This window comes from Atractosteus spatula, chromosome 8, assembly GCF_055471065.1.
Source record: "Atractosteus spatula isolate fAtrSpa1 chromosome 8, fAtrSpa1.hap1, whole genome shotgun sequence".
In the NCBI taxonomy this organism is placed as follows: Eukaryota; Metazoa; Chordata; class Actinopteri; order Semionotiformes; family Lepisosteidae; genus Atractosteus; species Atractosteus spatula.
Window position 1 is genome coordinate 47439291 of NC_142713.1, and position 13505 is coordinate 47452795.

The following is a 13505-nucleotide window of genomic DNA, read 5'->3' on the forward strand; positions in this document are numbered from 1 at the left end:
TGATAAGCAGTTAGTGATCCAAATACAAACACAATCATAGTGCTCCATAACATGTAGCCAATAGTTAAAATTAAAAAGAGAATGTGTTCTTAAGGCAAATATAAGATGTTTCTTAAGAATAATTAATAGGGAGAATGTTAAAGAAAAGTATTAATCTGACATTTAATGTTTTCAAATATGAATAGGATACTCATTTGTCAAATTACATGAGTGTTAAATTAAGCATATTCATAGATCAGCAAAATGTGTTCCTCATGCTAAACTTCAAGTAAGAAGTAAGAGAACCACATTCCTGTTGTAGGTGTCATGCTCCGTACAAAGACTTTGAGTCAGAGCACAATTCAATACAGGGAAATGGATTAAAGATAAAAATGTGTTTTCCTTAAACAATAGATTGTTCTAAATTCTCTAGGTGTTACCTTGGAATACGAAACTAATGACTTAACTCCTTCTGAGTCATGCATATAGTGCCAATTGAGATAGCTGTAATCTCAAAATATCTCTTTACAAGTGCCAAAGTTTGGCAGCTTTTATTGTGTAGCTTTATTCTCGATATTAATTAACCTTTCTCACAATTGCTTTTACAAGAAATGGTTTATGAGTGTTTCTTTTTGAAAATAATGCTCTTCCATGTCACTGTCGTCATTTTGTGGCTGTTCATTTTTTACAATATATTCTTCTAAACTATAGAAGCACATTTGCTGAAATTTGCAAAATGTTTCTATGATCAGTGTTGAACATCAGCTATTTGCAATATTGACGTAAAGATGGAATTTAAAGAGATTGTGTCAGACAAATTTAAGAAGTCTAGATTCATCCTTCTCGTGAATAGTTTAACACAGAGGTTCTTGATATGCTTCAGGATTAGGGAAGGGCAAGTCATGACTTACAGTAAAATGACATTAAATGTAAATATGGCAAAGTTAGGGACTGTAAGAGCATAAGCTTTGCCAATTTGACTGAATGTTGGAAGGCTACTCCACTCCCTACTTCTGCTTCTTAAGAATCAATAGAGTAGAGTAGATGTAGGGGCTGTAAGTTAGACTGTGTTTCACTTGTAGACACCTTAATACAGCAAATCATTGTGTATGTACATGTAACATTTCTAAACAATTTTTACTGTAACCTAACCTATCAAGTTTTAGCGAACTGCTGCACTTCAGGGGTAGATTTCTATATATAATCACTTTGAGATTGTGGGCTGAAAATCACTATATAAATTTAAGGGCTTTTTACTAGGTGTATAGAATATTGCAAAACACTGAAGCCTACACTCAAGCATTCATCTTTCACAGAGAGTTCAGACGCTTTGTAGTGGCCTAAGACATCTGGGCTTCAAGTGGTGAACGATGTGAAAGAATGGAAACAATTTTGACAGCACTGCTGAAAGCAGAACATTTTCTTAGCTGGTATTAAATGTATTGTAAATACATTTTTTTTATTTGAGTTGTCTGGAATTAGTTTTTATTCAGTCATTATTTTCATTTAGGGATCTCTTAAAATTAATTTCTTACTTATTATTTCAGTCTTCCAAATCTTTCACAATAAGTCAAAGTGAGTGTTTTGGTCACAAACCCAAATACAAGAAAATAAGAGCAGTTTACAACCGAATGGAAACCATTCTGCTCATATTATTAATATCTGGTTGCTTGTAACTTATTGATTAGTGCATTAATTACAGATATTTCACCTATTTCTGAATGCCTTTTTGTTAGGATAAGACCTTAAAACAAACGGAGATTCTTTAAATAGTTTAAATATCATCCTGTCTCTAAATAGCTGTATGATTAATAGGCTTTTTGTGTGAAATGTGGGACTTAGATTTATGAGCTCAATTTGTTCTTTGTGACAAGGTAGATTTAAAAATATGCAAGCTCAAATTAAACCAGTTTTGTAAAACCTTACAAATTCAGAACTTATTTAAACAAGAAATTAAGGAAACGTGTAAAGTGTATTAACGGAACAAAGGCAAATGTTCTTAAAGTGTTCTCCTACTTCCTAAATGATAGATTGGTAATACCATTTTTGAACATATTAATAATTGAAGGTAGCTTGCAATAATCCCTGTATTTATGAAAATATTTTACAGCTTTAAAATTTTCAGATGATTAATTTATCAAACTATATAACTTATATCTGTAATAGCCTGACCTGTATAACTATTTTTCTGTGTCTTTAAGAAATAGAAAATGTGTACCTATAGCTACATTTTCATAATTTATGAAAGTTAAAATTATAGCTACACATGTTAGGAAATGTGTATATATATTTAACTGTTTAAACTGTCAGATGATAATTGTATGTTTTTGTTGCATAACTTTGAAGGACATTAGCTTGGTTATATTCAGTAATTCTATTCTCATAATAATGTCAGACAAAAACTTAAATTGTAAGATCTTCATTTCTTTTTTTTCATTAAAGCTTTTGTTTTGTAGACTTTTAAAGTTTTTGAATGCAAATCATTGGTGCTGGAATATCATTTGCAATTTTACAGCATTTGCTTTACTGTGTATGACTTGAATGACATAGTAGGCATACCTGTATACAATATATATGTTCTTATTGCAGATAAGGGGTTTGTAAGCAATCATTCATGAACAAAGGTAACATAGTTTTTGCATTCCCAAGTCTACTTCTTAATTAGCTTCATTTATATTTAGAGAAGACAATGAGGGAATTGCTGACAGCCTAGTTTATTTAAAAAAGCAAATAGTTTTAAGGTGGACATAATGGATTGCCTTCAGCTTCCCCATTTCTTTTTCTTGGAATGCTGTAGAGCTGGGAAGGGTGCCGATTGATAAGTTAATGCAAAGTACATGCAACATAAATATTTTTGCCATGGTAGGTGTAAGACAGATATCTTGAGTTGTATTAGGTGTTTGAAAATGCTTCCTGATTTTTTTTAGGTCTGGCCAATGATAAGGATTCCAAAGGCTCAAGTAGCATAGAAGAAGGAGAGGCACTGGAGGACGAGGAAGATGATGATGATGAGGAAGGTGGGGCTGAAACTGAGGAGCAGTCTGGAAATGAGAGTGAATTAAATGAGCCAGAGGAGGAGGTAAAAATGATCTATTATACAATACTGAATCTCATGCAGGTTTGGTCATTCGCCTGACTATTTTAGTAAATTATTTTTTGAATACGTCTATTATTCCATTCAATTGTGATACATTTGGTAAAAGTGTGTAAATGAGAAGCATGGTCTTGGCTGCGAAAAAACAAGCATTAAAACTGAGGCACGTGTATCTTTCAGACTTGTGTTGAACGGCACTTTTGCCAGAATATTAACTGCAATATTAAATATTTACAGGAGAACACAATGGTTTCGACTGAGAGGTGGTCATTTGGCCGGTATAGTGAATTGGGTAATTTAGTAGTTTATTGATCCAAGCATCTGGCAACAATGCCAGGTTATCAGCTTCAACAACATGGCTGGGTGGCTTAAATATATTCCTACATAGTTTCCGCCTGTGTCCTTGTAGTTCGTCCAATGCCTTTGAGGATTTTGAATACTAGTCACAGTCTCTTCTGTTCAAGGCTAAAAAGGTTCAGTTCTTTTAGACTCGTCTCAGTATAGGACATTTCCTGCAGAGGGGACCAATGTATCCTGGAAAACCGGGAAATTAGAAGATGTGTTTTTTCAGGCCTGATTAACCACCACCTAGAAAATGAAGAAAGTCTGTAAATGAATGCTCTGAAACTCACTTAGACATAAACAGTATACTGTACATGATCTTTCCATATAACTTAAAATCACACAGTTTTGTGGTATATTCCACAAAATACATCATGAATAATCTGATACAAAAAGTATTCTGCTTCTTGAATGCAATGTCTTCCCATCCCCTGCCCTCCATTTGCTCACAGACATGCACGCCAATCTCGCATGCGTTTTTCAAAAGCAGGCTAAGGCAGTAATTGGCTGGTAGTGCGTTGCAGTGGCTGGACAGCACATAGATACACATGCAGAAGAAGAGCTGTTAACGTTACTAATTGGATTTAAAAGTCATTGCTGTCCCCATTTGAGGAATTTTGATATAACATGCTTAAATGCAAATAGAATTTCTAAAAGCATCAACAATTTAAAAAAAATCTCTTAATTATTTATTGTAAATTTAATGAATGCATACAAAGTTTGTAATATAGGCTACTATGTAGTTGTACAGTGTTGAAACAGATCCAAACCTTGCATCATTTTTGCCATTTTAGATTTTATTGCATGAATTTTGAAGTCCTGATTCGGGTCTGTATGCTGTTTCTATGACCCCATGATTAGTATGTGTATATTAAATATCATGGCATCTGTTTTTTATTTATTTGGCATTGAAATACTTCACGATTTGATGTAGAAAAACTCCACAAAAATCCCCAACTGTGTAACAACCTAATATGTCAATTTGCACTGCATATTTTTATTAAAAGGATTGAGAACTGAAATAATGCATCAGTGTTATTTCGTGCTTATCCTGTGCGTTCACGATTAGAAGCTAGGTTTTGTTCCGACACTGCAATTCAAGTCTTTCACAGACAGTATCGTGTTTCTTTTCATGAGATATTTGTTTTTTAGTCTTGTAAAATCTAATTGCATTATTGTACAGTTGTCCTTAAAATAGTGTTCTCAAAATGTTGTTTGATTGTACTTGGTTAGTTGCAGCATTTAAAATAAGTAGTTTGTCTAGTTAAATGCACAGCTACAATATCTAGTGTCCTGCTTTGTGATAAAAGTTAGCCAGCTATATATAGGTTTAATGCACTGGAATGTAAAATTGTAAAAATTGTTTTTTACTTAGTTTTACTTTCTTGTATCGCTTCTATAAATTTGAGTTGTATGTGGTATTAGGATTGTTCTCAGATGTGAGCTGAAATATGCAGTTCATGGCCCAGTCAGACTGAGTGTTCTCTGTTTCAGGAGGTCTCAGAGAATGAGGAAGAGGACAGAGAGGAAGAGGAGGAGGAGAATACTGACTACTTGACAGACTCCAATAAAGAGAATGAAACCGATGAAGAAAACACAGTGAGCGATCTTTGCAATGTTTTTTTTGTCATTTTTAAAACCGGATGGAAATCGAAACACAGTTCTTGTCATTGTTTCTGTCAGGAAAATCTTCTAGATTTATTGTACTTGTCATACAAGCCCAGGTTTCTGAGACTAGGAGCAAAACAAGCTTGCTACCCATCTGGTGCTAAAATTAAATTATTGTGATGTGACAATACCTGATTATACCTTGTCACTTTGAGCTTTGTGAAACGTTTTCTTACATATTACACTTTTTTCATGAAAAGCCATCACAAAATATGTTTTGTAAACACTGTGATGTTTTTTTGCATGTATTATCATTATTTAGAAATTATCATCTAATCCTTTAGGAGGTGACTCTAATGGGTGGAGGTCTAAAACATGTTGCCTGTGCAGAGGATGAGGAATTTATTCAGGCGCTGGATAAAATGATGCTGGAGAATCTGCAGGTACTTTACACTGCTGACTTCACTTTAAGTTTCTAATTTAAAATGTTAAATGTTTCCATTTTAGATAAGATGTTCCCACTTGAGCCTTTCTTTGTCTTTGGTTTACTTAGCAGCGGAGCGGAGAATCAGTCAAAGTGCATCAGCTGGATGTAGCTATTCCCCTGCAGCTGAAGAGCCAGCTGAAGAAGGGCCCTCCTCCAGTAGTAGGTGGGGAAGGAGATGCCGAGATGGTTGATACAATGCAGTTTGTCATGTTAACCAGGAAGGGGAACAAGCAGCAGGTACGCAGTCCCTACATGTTCCCTGAATTAAAAGGAACTTCATGTTGGCTTTACCTTAGGGCATAAATACTTCTTTATCATCTCTGGAGTTACAGACACTGTTGATCTAATGTGGGGGGGAAAAAATCAAGTTGTGTCTTTAGTGTTCATGAATATACTTATTTGCTTATTTACACCTACAAAACACACTGTGGGCTATTGCCATTTGCTGTAACCCACAGTGTTTTGTGTTTGTGACAACATGGTTGTGCAGAGAAGCTGGAGCCAGCAGACGCTGGTTTGAAAACTGAGAAATGTGGTTCAGCCTCCACAATGTAAAAATCACTGAAAAATCTTCATTAGTCAACCATGAAGCTGAACACCTATGAAACCCGTAGAAGAGGAGGGATATAAGCCAAAATAAGTGGCTCTAGACCTTCAAAGTTACATTAATTGTAGACACTGCCCCAGTTAATACTGTGCTTAGTATGGAAAGTTTCTTTCCAGGTATTCTTAATAAAAAAACTCTAACAGTAATATTTATACTTATGAAAATTTATAATTATTTAATAAATTTTCCTCCACATAAAAATATACTTAACACTTTTTAATTGCGTAAGCAATGTATAATGTAGGTACTAAAAACAGTGTCTTTGCCTAGGTTGGAGAACTGGACCTAATTTTTGACATATTGGTGTTTATTGGTGTATTGTGGAGTTTTTTCAGGAATGAACCCCTGCAAACTAATAGGTCCAACTTTATTACTGAAATCTTCAACTTGAGCATTGCAGAAAAAAAGTTAACAATTGATTTCTTAAGTGGTACAACGTCAAGATAGGGAATTTTACTCTTAAGAACAATAAGAACCCCATAAGAACAATGTAAATGTAGAGAAACCTCTCCCATACTTCCAGCATTTTTTTCAATAATTTACATTTTGATTAAGCTGATAGTTTTCCATTTTAATAAGATTTGTTCTGTAGGACTAGCATTTTCGATAGAGATATCTATTTAGGAATCTCACTAAAACAAGTATCATTTTCAAAAAATTACTCTTGTTTCATTATCTTACATGTGGTTTGCATTCTGATGTACATTGTTGTTTTTAATTGATCTTAATGTTAATTTATCCAAATCCAAAACATTAAAATTGTTTTTTCTTTGTGAACATCATTAATTATTGATAAAGAAAATGTAAAACCTATAAATCCTCTATGTTTTACAGTTCTGCTTTTTAATTGGGTGTATGAATAGGTGTGATTTCTCTAATTATACACTTTCAAAGACATGTTAATAAGAGCTTTGCAATCACCAATAACTTGCATTTGTTTGTAAGTAAAGTTGGTACTCCCCAACTAGTTCACTAGTGTTAGGTGTGCATGGTGGTGTTGTGTTAAAGCTTTAATGGGTTACTTTTTGAACTCAAGAAGGCAGGCAGTGAGGTATTTCCTGCACACTCCCATGTTTGATACTTATCTTTAAACTGGCTCAGTTTTTGCTGTTCTCTTGATCTAAGAACGTCCATTGAGCTGGCAGTATTAAGTTGTGTTCTGAAGGTTTTCTACGTATAGTTTGTTTTCATCTGTCACTTGTGATTGAAACTACTCCGAGAAGGCTGTGCTTTTACAAAATGTCTTTGTCAGTGTTTTAATAAACATACGTAAGTGTAAAACCATAAAGGTTAGGTTAATTAAAGGCAGCATTTGAAACTTAGATGTTTCTATGTGGCTGAAAATCATTAGGGTATAACTAATTTTGTAAATAATGCAGGTGTAATAAAAAGTAAGATTAAAATGGAATCACTGGCACTTTTTTGGGGTAGTTTTGCTTGCTACAAATTAATTTTTAACAGGACTGTTCTTTATGTTCCTTAATGTTTTTAGACAGTACAAGGTCTGTGAATGCAACTTGTAAAAATGTTGACTTTCAGCACAGACATCTTGATTTCTGCCACAGCATATTGGATTGCAAAAATATTCCAGTGGAATTTGTGGTTTAGAGGCTGAAACCATTCCTTGTTTTGAAAGGTGTTTTTCATAGTGTTAAAAGGGGAGTGGGTGTTCCCGACGTGAAAACTAGCGATTGTATTAACTGATTTCATTGAGCTAAGGCTGGAAATGTTTTCCAAGCTTTATTTTGTCCAAGAGCTAAAACAAAGCTATAGATCTTTTATGGTTTCTCATTTTGAGTAACATGCAAAGTGTTCATGCAGCATTGAAAGCAAAGAGGCTTCTGTTGTCAAAACAGCAATTAGATTCATTTTAACCTCTTTTTTGCTGTAGAACAACTCCTCTCTTCCAGAGCCGTAGACTCTATAATGGTCTGTGACAGTGGGGAAAAAAATATATTTTGCCACTGGTAATGCTACAAATTATTTTTTGAACATTTGGGTGGAATTATTTGATTTTATCAAATAGAGTTCTCTCATGGGGAAAACCAGATCAGTTTATTCTAGAAATAGCCAAGCTCTTTCATCAAGTATTTTTTTTAATTTACAGTTCAAGATCCTTAATGTCCCGCTTTCATCACATCTTGCTGCCAACCACTTCAACCAGCAGCAGGCAGAGCAAGAGGAGAGGATGCGTATGAAGAAGCTGACCCTGGACATCAACGAGCGCCAAGAGCAGGAGGACTATCAGGGTAAAGCTCCTTACCCCGTGTGAGGTAGTGAGAGCCACCACCTTGGCTCAAAATGTAGGCCCAGTGCTGTGGCCTTGAGCTAAGATAGCCACCTGTTAATTAAAAAAGGCTGCAGAATGAGGCACAGCTAGTCTGAATGAGTAATTAGCACTTTGACATTTCTGTTGAGGGATAGGCTCAGTGTGGAATTAGCCACTCCTCTGGGCTGTTTATGAGGTCAATAAGTCCAGCTAAGAGGAAAAAGGTTTCAGTAGGTGAGTACCTCCCAAGGGGAGTTCTCATTAATGACAGATTGGGCTGGCTCACAGGCCTGTGGGACTCTGAAGCTAGGGATGCTTGAGCTTAGTCTGTACTGAGGGTGTCACAGGTTTTGGACAGGTGGTAGTTTGTAGTTTTCTGCAGAGGAACTGGGTTCACCAGCTGGACCAGAGCTGACTGGAGGCATAAGTACCTGGTGGGGCCAGACATCACTTGGCAGCTGAGAGAGAGAGGAGTCTAAATATTGCAGGCTGAGACCTATGGTTAAGTGGAATGAGGGTGGTGGGCATGGCAGCAGATGTCACACTACCAGTCATCTTAAAAAAGACAATCTGATTGCAATTGGCCAATACACAGTGTTTCTAATAGATTTAATCAATATCCGATTGGGAAAAGTTAGTTATACACAGTGACAATACAAACGTTGTGTTTTGAGAATGTTAAAAATTCTTTAGCTAATTTGCCAGTACTAGGAACAAAACTTCTTATAAAAATTGTGACCATTTACAGATTTGGCTTATGGTGGTAAAATAAATAGCTGGCTTCAGTTTGGAACGGAGCTGTACATGAAGCAGTACATTTTTCTTTTCCAATAGCTGTTAAGTATCTGATGAATGTAATGTAATGAGTTCGGGCACTGGTGTCTTTATTAGACTCTACCGATTCTGGGTCAGAAGAAGAACCAAAGAGCATTTAAAATTTTATTTTTTGCTCCTAAGCAGGCAAAAATACATACATCTAACTTTGGTGTTGATGAATATTAGTTTTAAGATTTTTTATCCTTTTAGTTTCCTTTTGTTGTTTAGTCTTCTTGTAAGCCCGTGTAATCAGACCCTAGTCTAACCATTAGGGTGAAATTCACACATCACTGGTTTCTCTTCTGATAGTTTAAGGTGAATTCCACTAAAATAATTTCATCATACAGGACTCTCCTAAGCTGCTTATTGTTTTTTCTTTGTTTTCTTTTTACTCTTACATTAATTTATCCATTATCAGCACTTATTTCTGATAAGTAATAGCTGGTATATACTGATAAGGTTCTCAGCAGCCCAGAGCCAATCCCAGAAGTATAGGCCCTGAAGCAGAACCACACACTACACAAAATGGCAGTCTATTGCAGGGCACACATGTATGCGCACACACTCAAACATGAGAACATGGATAATTTAGACATGGCAGTTAACCTTGCCTGTATGACTATACATATGACTATGTGAAGTTAGAAACAAAGTACCTGATGAGCACCCCCCCCAAAGACCGTGTCTAACACAGCAGAAGCCTTTGTCAGACCTTTAACCCAAGCCCCAAGAGCTGTCAGACAGCAGCGCTACCTTCCACTCTAGTATTCCCCTACATACAAATAGAACTTTATGAAAACATTGCCTATATTGCTGTATCAAAAGAGATTCAAAAATGCTTAATCATAGTTGCTTGTGTGTTTTATTCTGGGGTCTCCAATTGCACATCTTGAATAATTAGGTACAGATGTGTTGTATAGCTAAGTTGCCTTACAAAGTCAATTCCTGAGACAGCATGCTGTCTGGCAATTGAGATGTCTTAGATGTGTGCCATGTAAATCATCAGTAAAACAGTTAAATGTTTCTTCAGAATTCATTGATTTGTCATTTTCTCGTTTTCCATGGGCTGAGAGACTACAGAGCACACACAAAAAAGTGTCCTTTTTTATTTAAACCTGAATTAAAACATGAACATGTTCTAGCCAAAACAACGTTTCAGTGTATGCGCGAAACAATGGCATTTATTTTGTGTTAGCAATTCTGAGCCTTCCATCACTTAAAATGAAATCGCTGTTAGATATAAAGATGAAGTCTTAGGTCACTGAGCTGTGTGTTTGATTGTTGTGCAGAGATGCTGCAGTCCCTGGCTCAGCGCCCAGCCCCTGCCAACACGAACCGAGAAAGACGGCCACGCTACCAGCACCCTAAAGGAGCACCCAATGCTGATCTCATCTTTAAGACTGGAGGGAGGTAAGAAACGTGCCTTTATCACAAAATACTGTTGTATAAGTTCCTAATGCTCTTTTGTCTGGACTATGAAAAGATTTATAGTAATTACAGATGTGGGAAAATATTTTTAATCCATCACTTGTAAAACTTTCAGTCAGAGTGATTAGAAGCAGTCAGGAGCAGCTTATATAAAATTTTATTTTTCTGTGTACTTTTTTTATCCGTGCTGTTTTATCAGGTTGTGTGGTGTTTTTGAAAAAGTTATGTTTTTTTTTTTGCGTCATTCAAGCATTACAGATCAAACTATGTATTAAGTGTAAATATTTTGAGGACAGTATGTATGTTTGAATTAAAAAAAAATGTTTATGAGAAAAGATTGAAGGCCAAATGTAAACATCCTACAACACAATTGTTCTTAAAGTGGTCTGTGTTCAAAATGTCTCATAATTCTTCTGACATTAATTGGCAATTCCAAAAGTGAACAAACCTTTTCTCTAATTAGGTAACAGATTTTTTCTAGTCATTTTTACCGAGTCATGTTTGAGAATTAACTGAGAAACTAAGTTTCTCGCAATCCCAGAGGGTAAAATGCTTAAGGTAAGTGGACCAAGAAATTTGTAGTGCTGAAATGAAAAGCATAGCCAAACTAAGTCGATAAGCATATGTATGGGAAGAGAATGCAAGTGAATTATCTGGATAGATCTTTCTAATGCTCAGCTGGTAATGCAGCAACCTTGATTACCGTGACTGGGGACTGGCCATGAGAGACGTGTAAGTCCTCCAGTGAATGCTACACCTGTGTAGCCAGTGACATGTTAAAAGATGAGTATCTTGAAGGTGGGCAGGTTGGAGGTGACTGCTTACACTTCTTCATTTTACATCCTGTTGTTACAGGCTTTGTAGTGTATTAAATATAAAAGTGAATGAAAAATAAGTGGTATTTCTAGCATATTCTAGCATTTGAATCATTTTTTCCAATACATTTTATCAGGTATAAATGTAAAATATTAACAAAAAATCCTTTTTAGTCATTCTTAGCTTTTTCTTCTGTGTCAGCAAGGGCCTATAACTGTTACATGTTATTTGGGGAGCAGTTTTGATCTTTGGACTTCAATAAGATGCATGGTGTGTTTTTAGTGTTTGAAACTGTCACAGGTGTGTTCCCTGAACTGTTTTGTACAGTTTATAAAAATACAGAAAGTTATGAAAAATAATACAATTCAGTTCAAGCTTTATTATCCCCTGGGTGAAATCTGTTTTACAGTAGTCTAGCACAACAAGGACAGACAAATAGTACCAACAGAGAAGGCGGTAAAATGGTGCTACAGAAGATAAGAGAGATGCTTAGTTTGAAAGTAATATCGGGGGCTACAGCAGGGCCTGACACTGCTAGAGCAGTACTGTCAGACCTGGGTACTGACAGTCAATCTGGACGAGATCAGATTACATGTTTTTCCAGAAGAGTGCCAGATCTCGGTGAAATAGATACTACTTCACACTGAACAACACTGCATTGGAACACAAACAAACAACCAGCTATGTTTACCTTAGATTGACAATCAGTGCTGAAGGAGAGGCCATGAAGGGCTTTCTACTCCATTAAAAGGAGGCTAGAACATTAAACAGCCCCCCATAAACATCTGGCTGCAAATTATTTGAAAGTGTAATCCAGCCAATTGGCAGTGAAGTGTGGGGTCCAATCACAGACCAAGATTACACTAAATGGGACATCTCATTGAAGCACTGCACACAGAGTTCTGTAAAAACGTTTGTGCAGAGAAAAATTACTAACAATTCATGCTGAGCCAACTAAGCCTAATACCCATTGCTAAACAATATACAAAAGACCAATAAAATATTGGTTACAGCTGAAAAAGTGACCAGACTTCGTACCACTGCAAGGCTCTGCTGAGCCAAGAACTGAGCCCAGAGTAGACTCCATTCAGCCAGCTAATCCTGAAGTTCACAAACACCAACCAACCTCAGGATAGCATAGCTAAAACAACACAAATCAAAGTCAACCAAATCACAGCACAAGTCACACCACACCTCCTCACTGGGACACAGTCAGCTTGTGTGTATTTTTATGGTCCTGTACCATTGAAGTTTTTGTTGTTAGTGTATGTGTATTTGACCAGCATAAGAGACAATAAAGAGAAACAGACCCTGACAACGTATATGCTGAGAGACCATAGCCTGGCCATAGAAGCTGGGTGACACAGGCAGACCTGGCTGCCCAGAGAGGAAAGGCTGTGTTCCCATTGGCAGCAGGGCGTAGCAGAGACATAGATGCACTTTCTGCTGCACCGTGAGAGAAGTACTCTAGGCAAACGTTCTTCCCTAACAAGCAAATTCTATCCCAGAATTCCTACAACTGCCAGAATCAGAACAATTTCCAATCCTACTAGAGGTGGGGGGAGGAAGCTCAAAAGAGCTGATAGTCCAGTATGTGAACTCTTGTTACAGCCTGAGGAACAGTGAGCCTGTCTAATCTTTTATGTGATGCATGTACCTGTCCAAAAATATTGTTAATTGTATGTGCTTGGCAACACTAATTCATTGGTCATGACAAGAAAGCTTATTGAATTTGATATTGCAGTGGGCAAAAAAGATTTTTTTAGTCTATTTTTACACTTGGGACACAGAGGAGGGTAAATTCACAATGGAGAGGGCGAGAAACACTCTGTAATGCTCTTGGCCTTTTCATGGAGGATATTTAAGTTGATTTGATTTGCCCTAATTATTTTGCTACTTATTTTCACATTTCTGCTGAGTCATGTGGCTTAGAATTAACGGTGAGAAACTTAGTTTCTCACAATCCCAGAGGGAAAGATTCTTATTGTAACCATGCAAGGAAATTTGTTGTGCTGCAATAAAAAACATAAGAAATGAATAACCTATTGTTCATTAAAAT

The 13505-nt window shown here is 36.2% G+C and overlaps 1 protein-coding gene across 2 annotated transcripts in view; it reads left to right on the plus strand.

The window, feature by feature from the left end:
- Positions 1-13505, plus strand: part of upf2 (UPF2 regulator of nonsense mediated mRNA decay) — a 34833-nt gene that overhangs the window by 18238 nt on the left and 3090 nt on the right. For both annotated transcript variants that reach the window (XM_088923891.1, XM_088923892.1), the window contains exons 17-22: positions 2907-3058; positions 4910-5014; positions 5368-5466; positions 5577-5747; positions 8225-8366; positions 10492-10612. In XM_088923891.1, coding sequence (XP_088780017.1) covers positions 2907-3058; positions 4910-5014; positions 5368-5466; positions 5577-5747; positions 8225-8366; positions 10492-10612 — 790 coding nt within the window. The remainder of the gene's footprint in view (positions 1-2906; positions 3059-4909; positions 5015-5367; positions 5467-5576; positions 5748-8224; positions 8367-10491; positions 10613-13505) is intronic.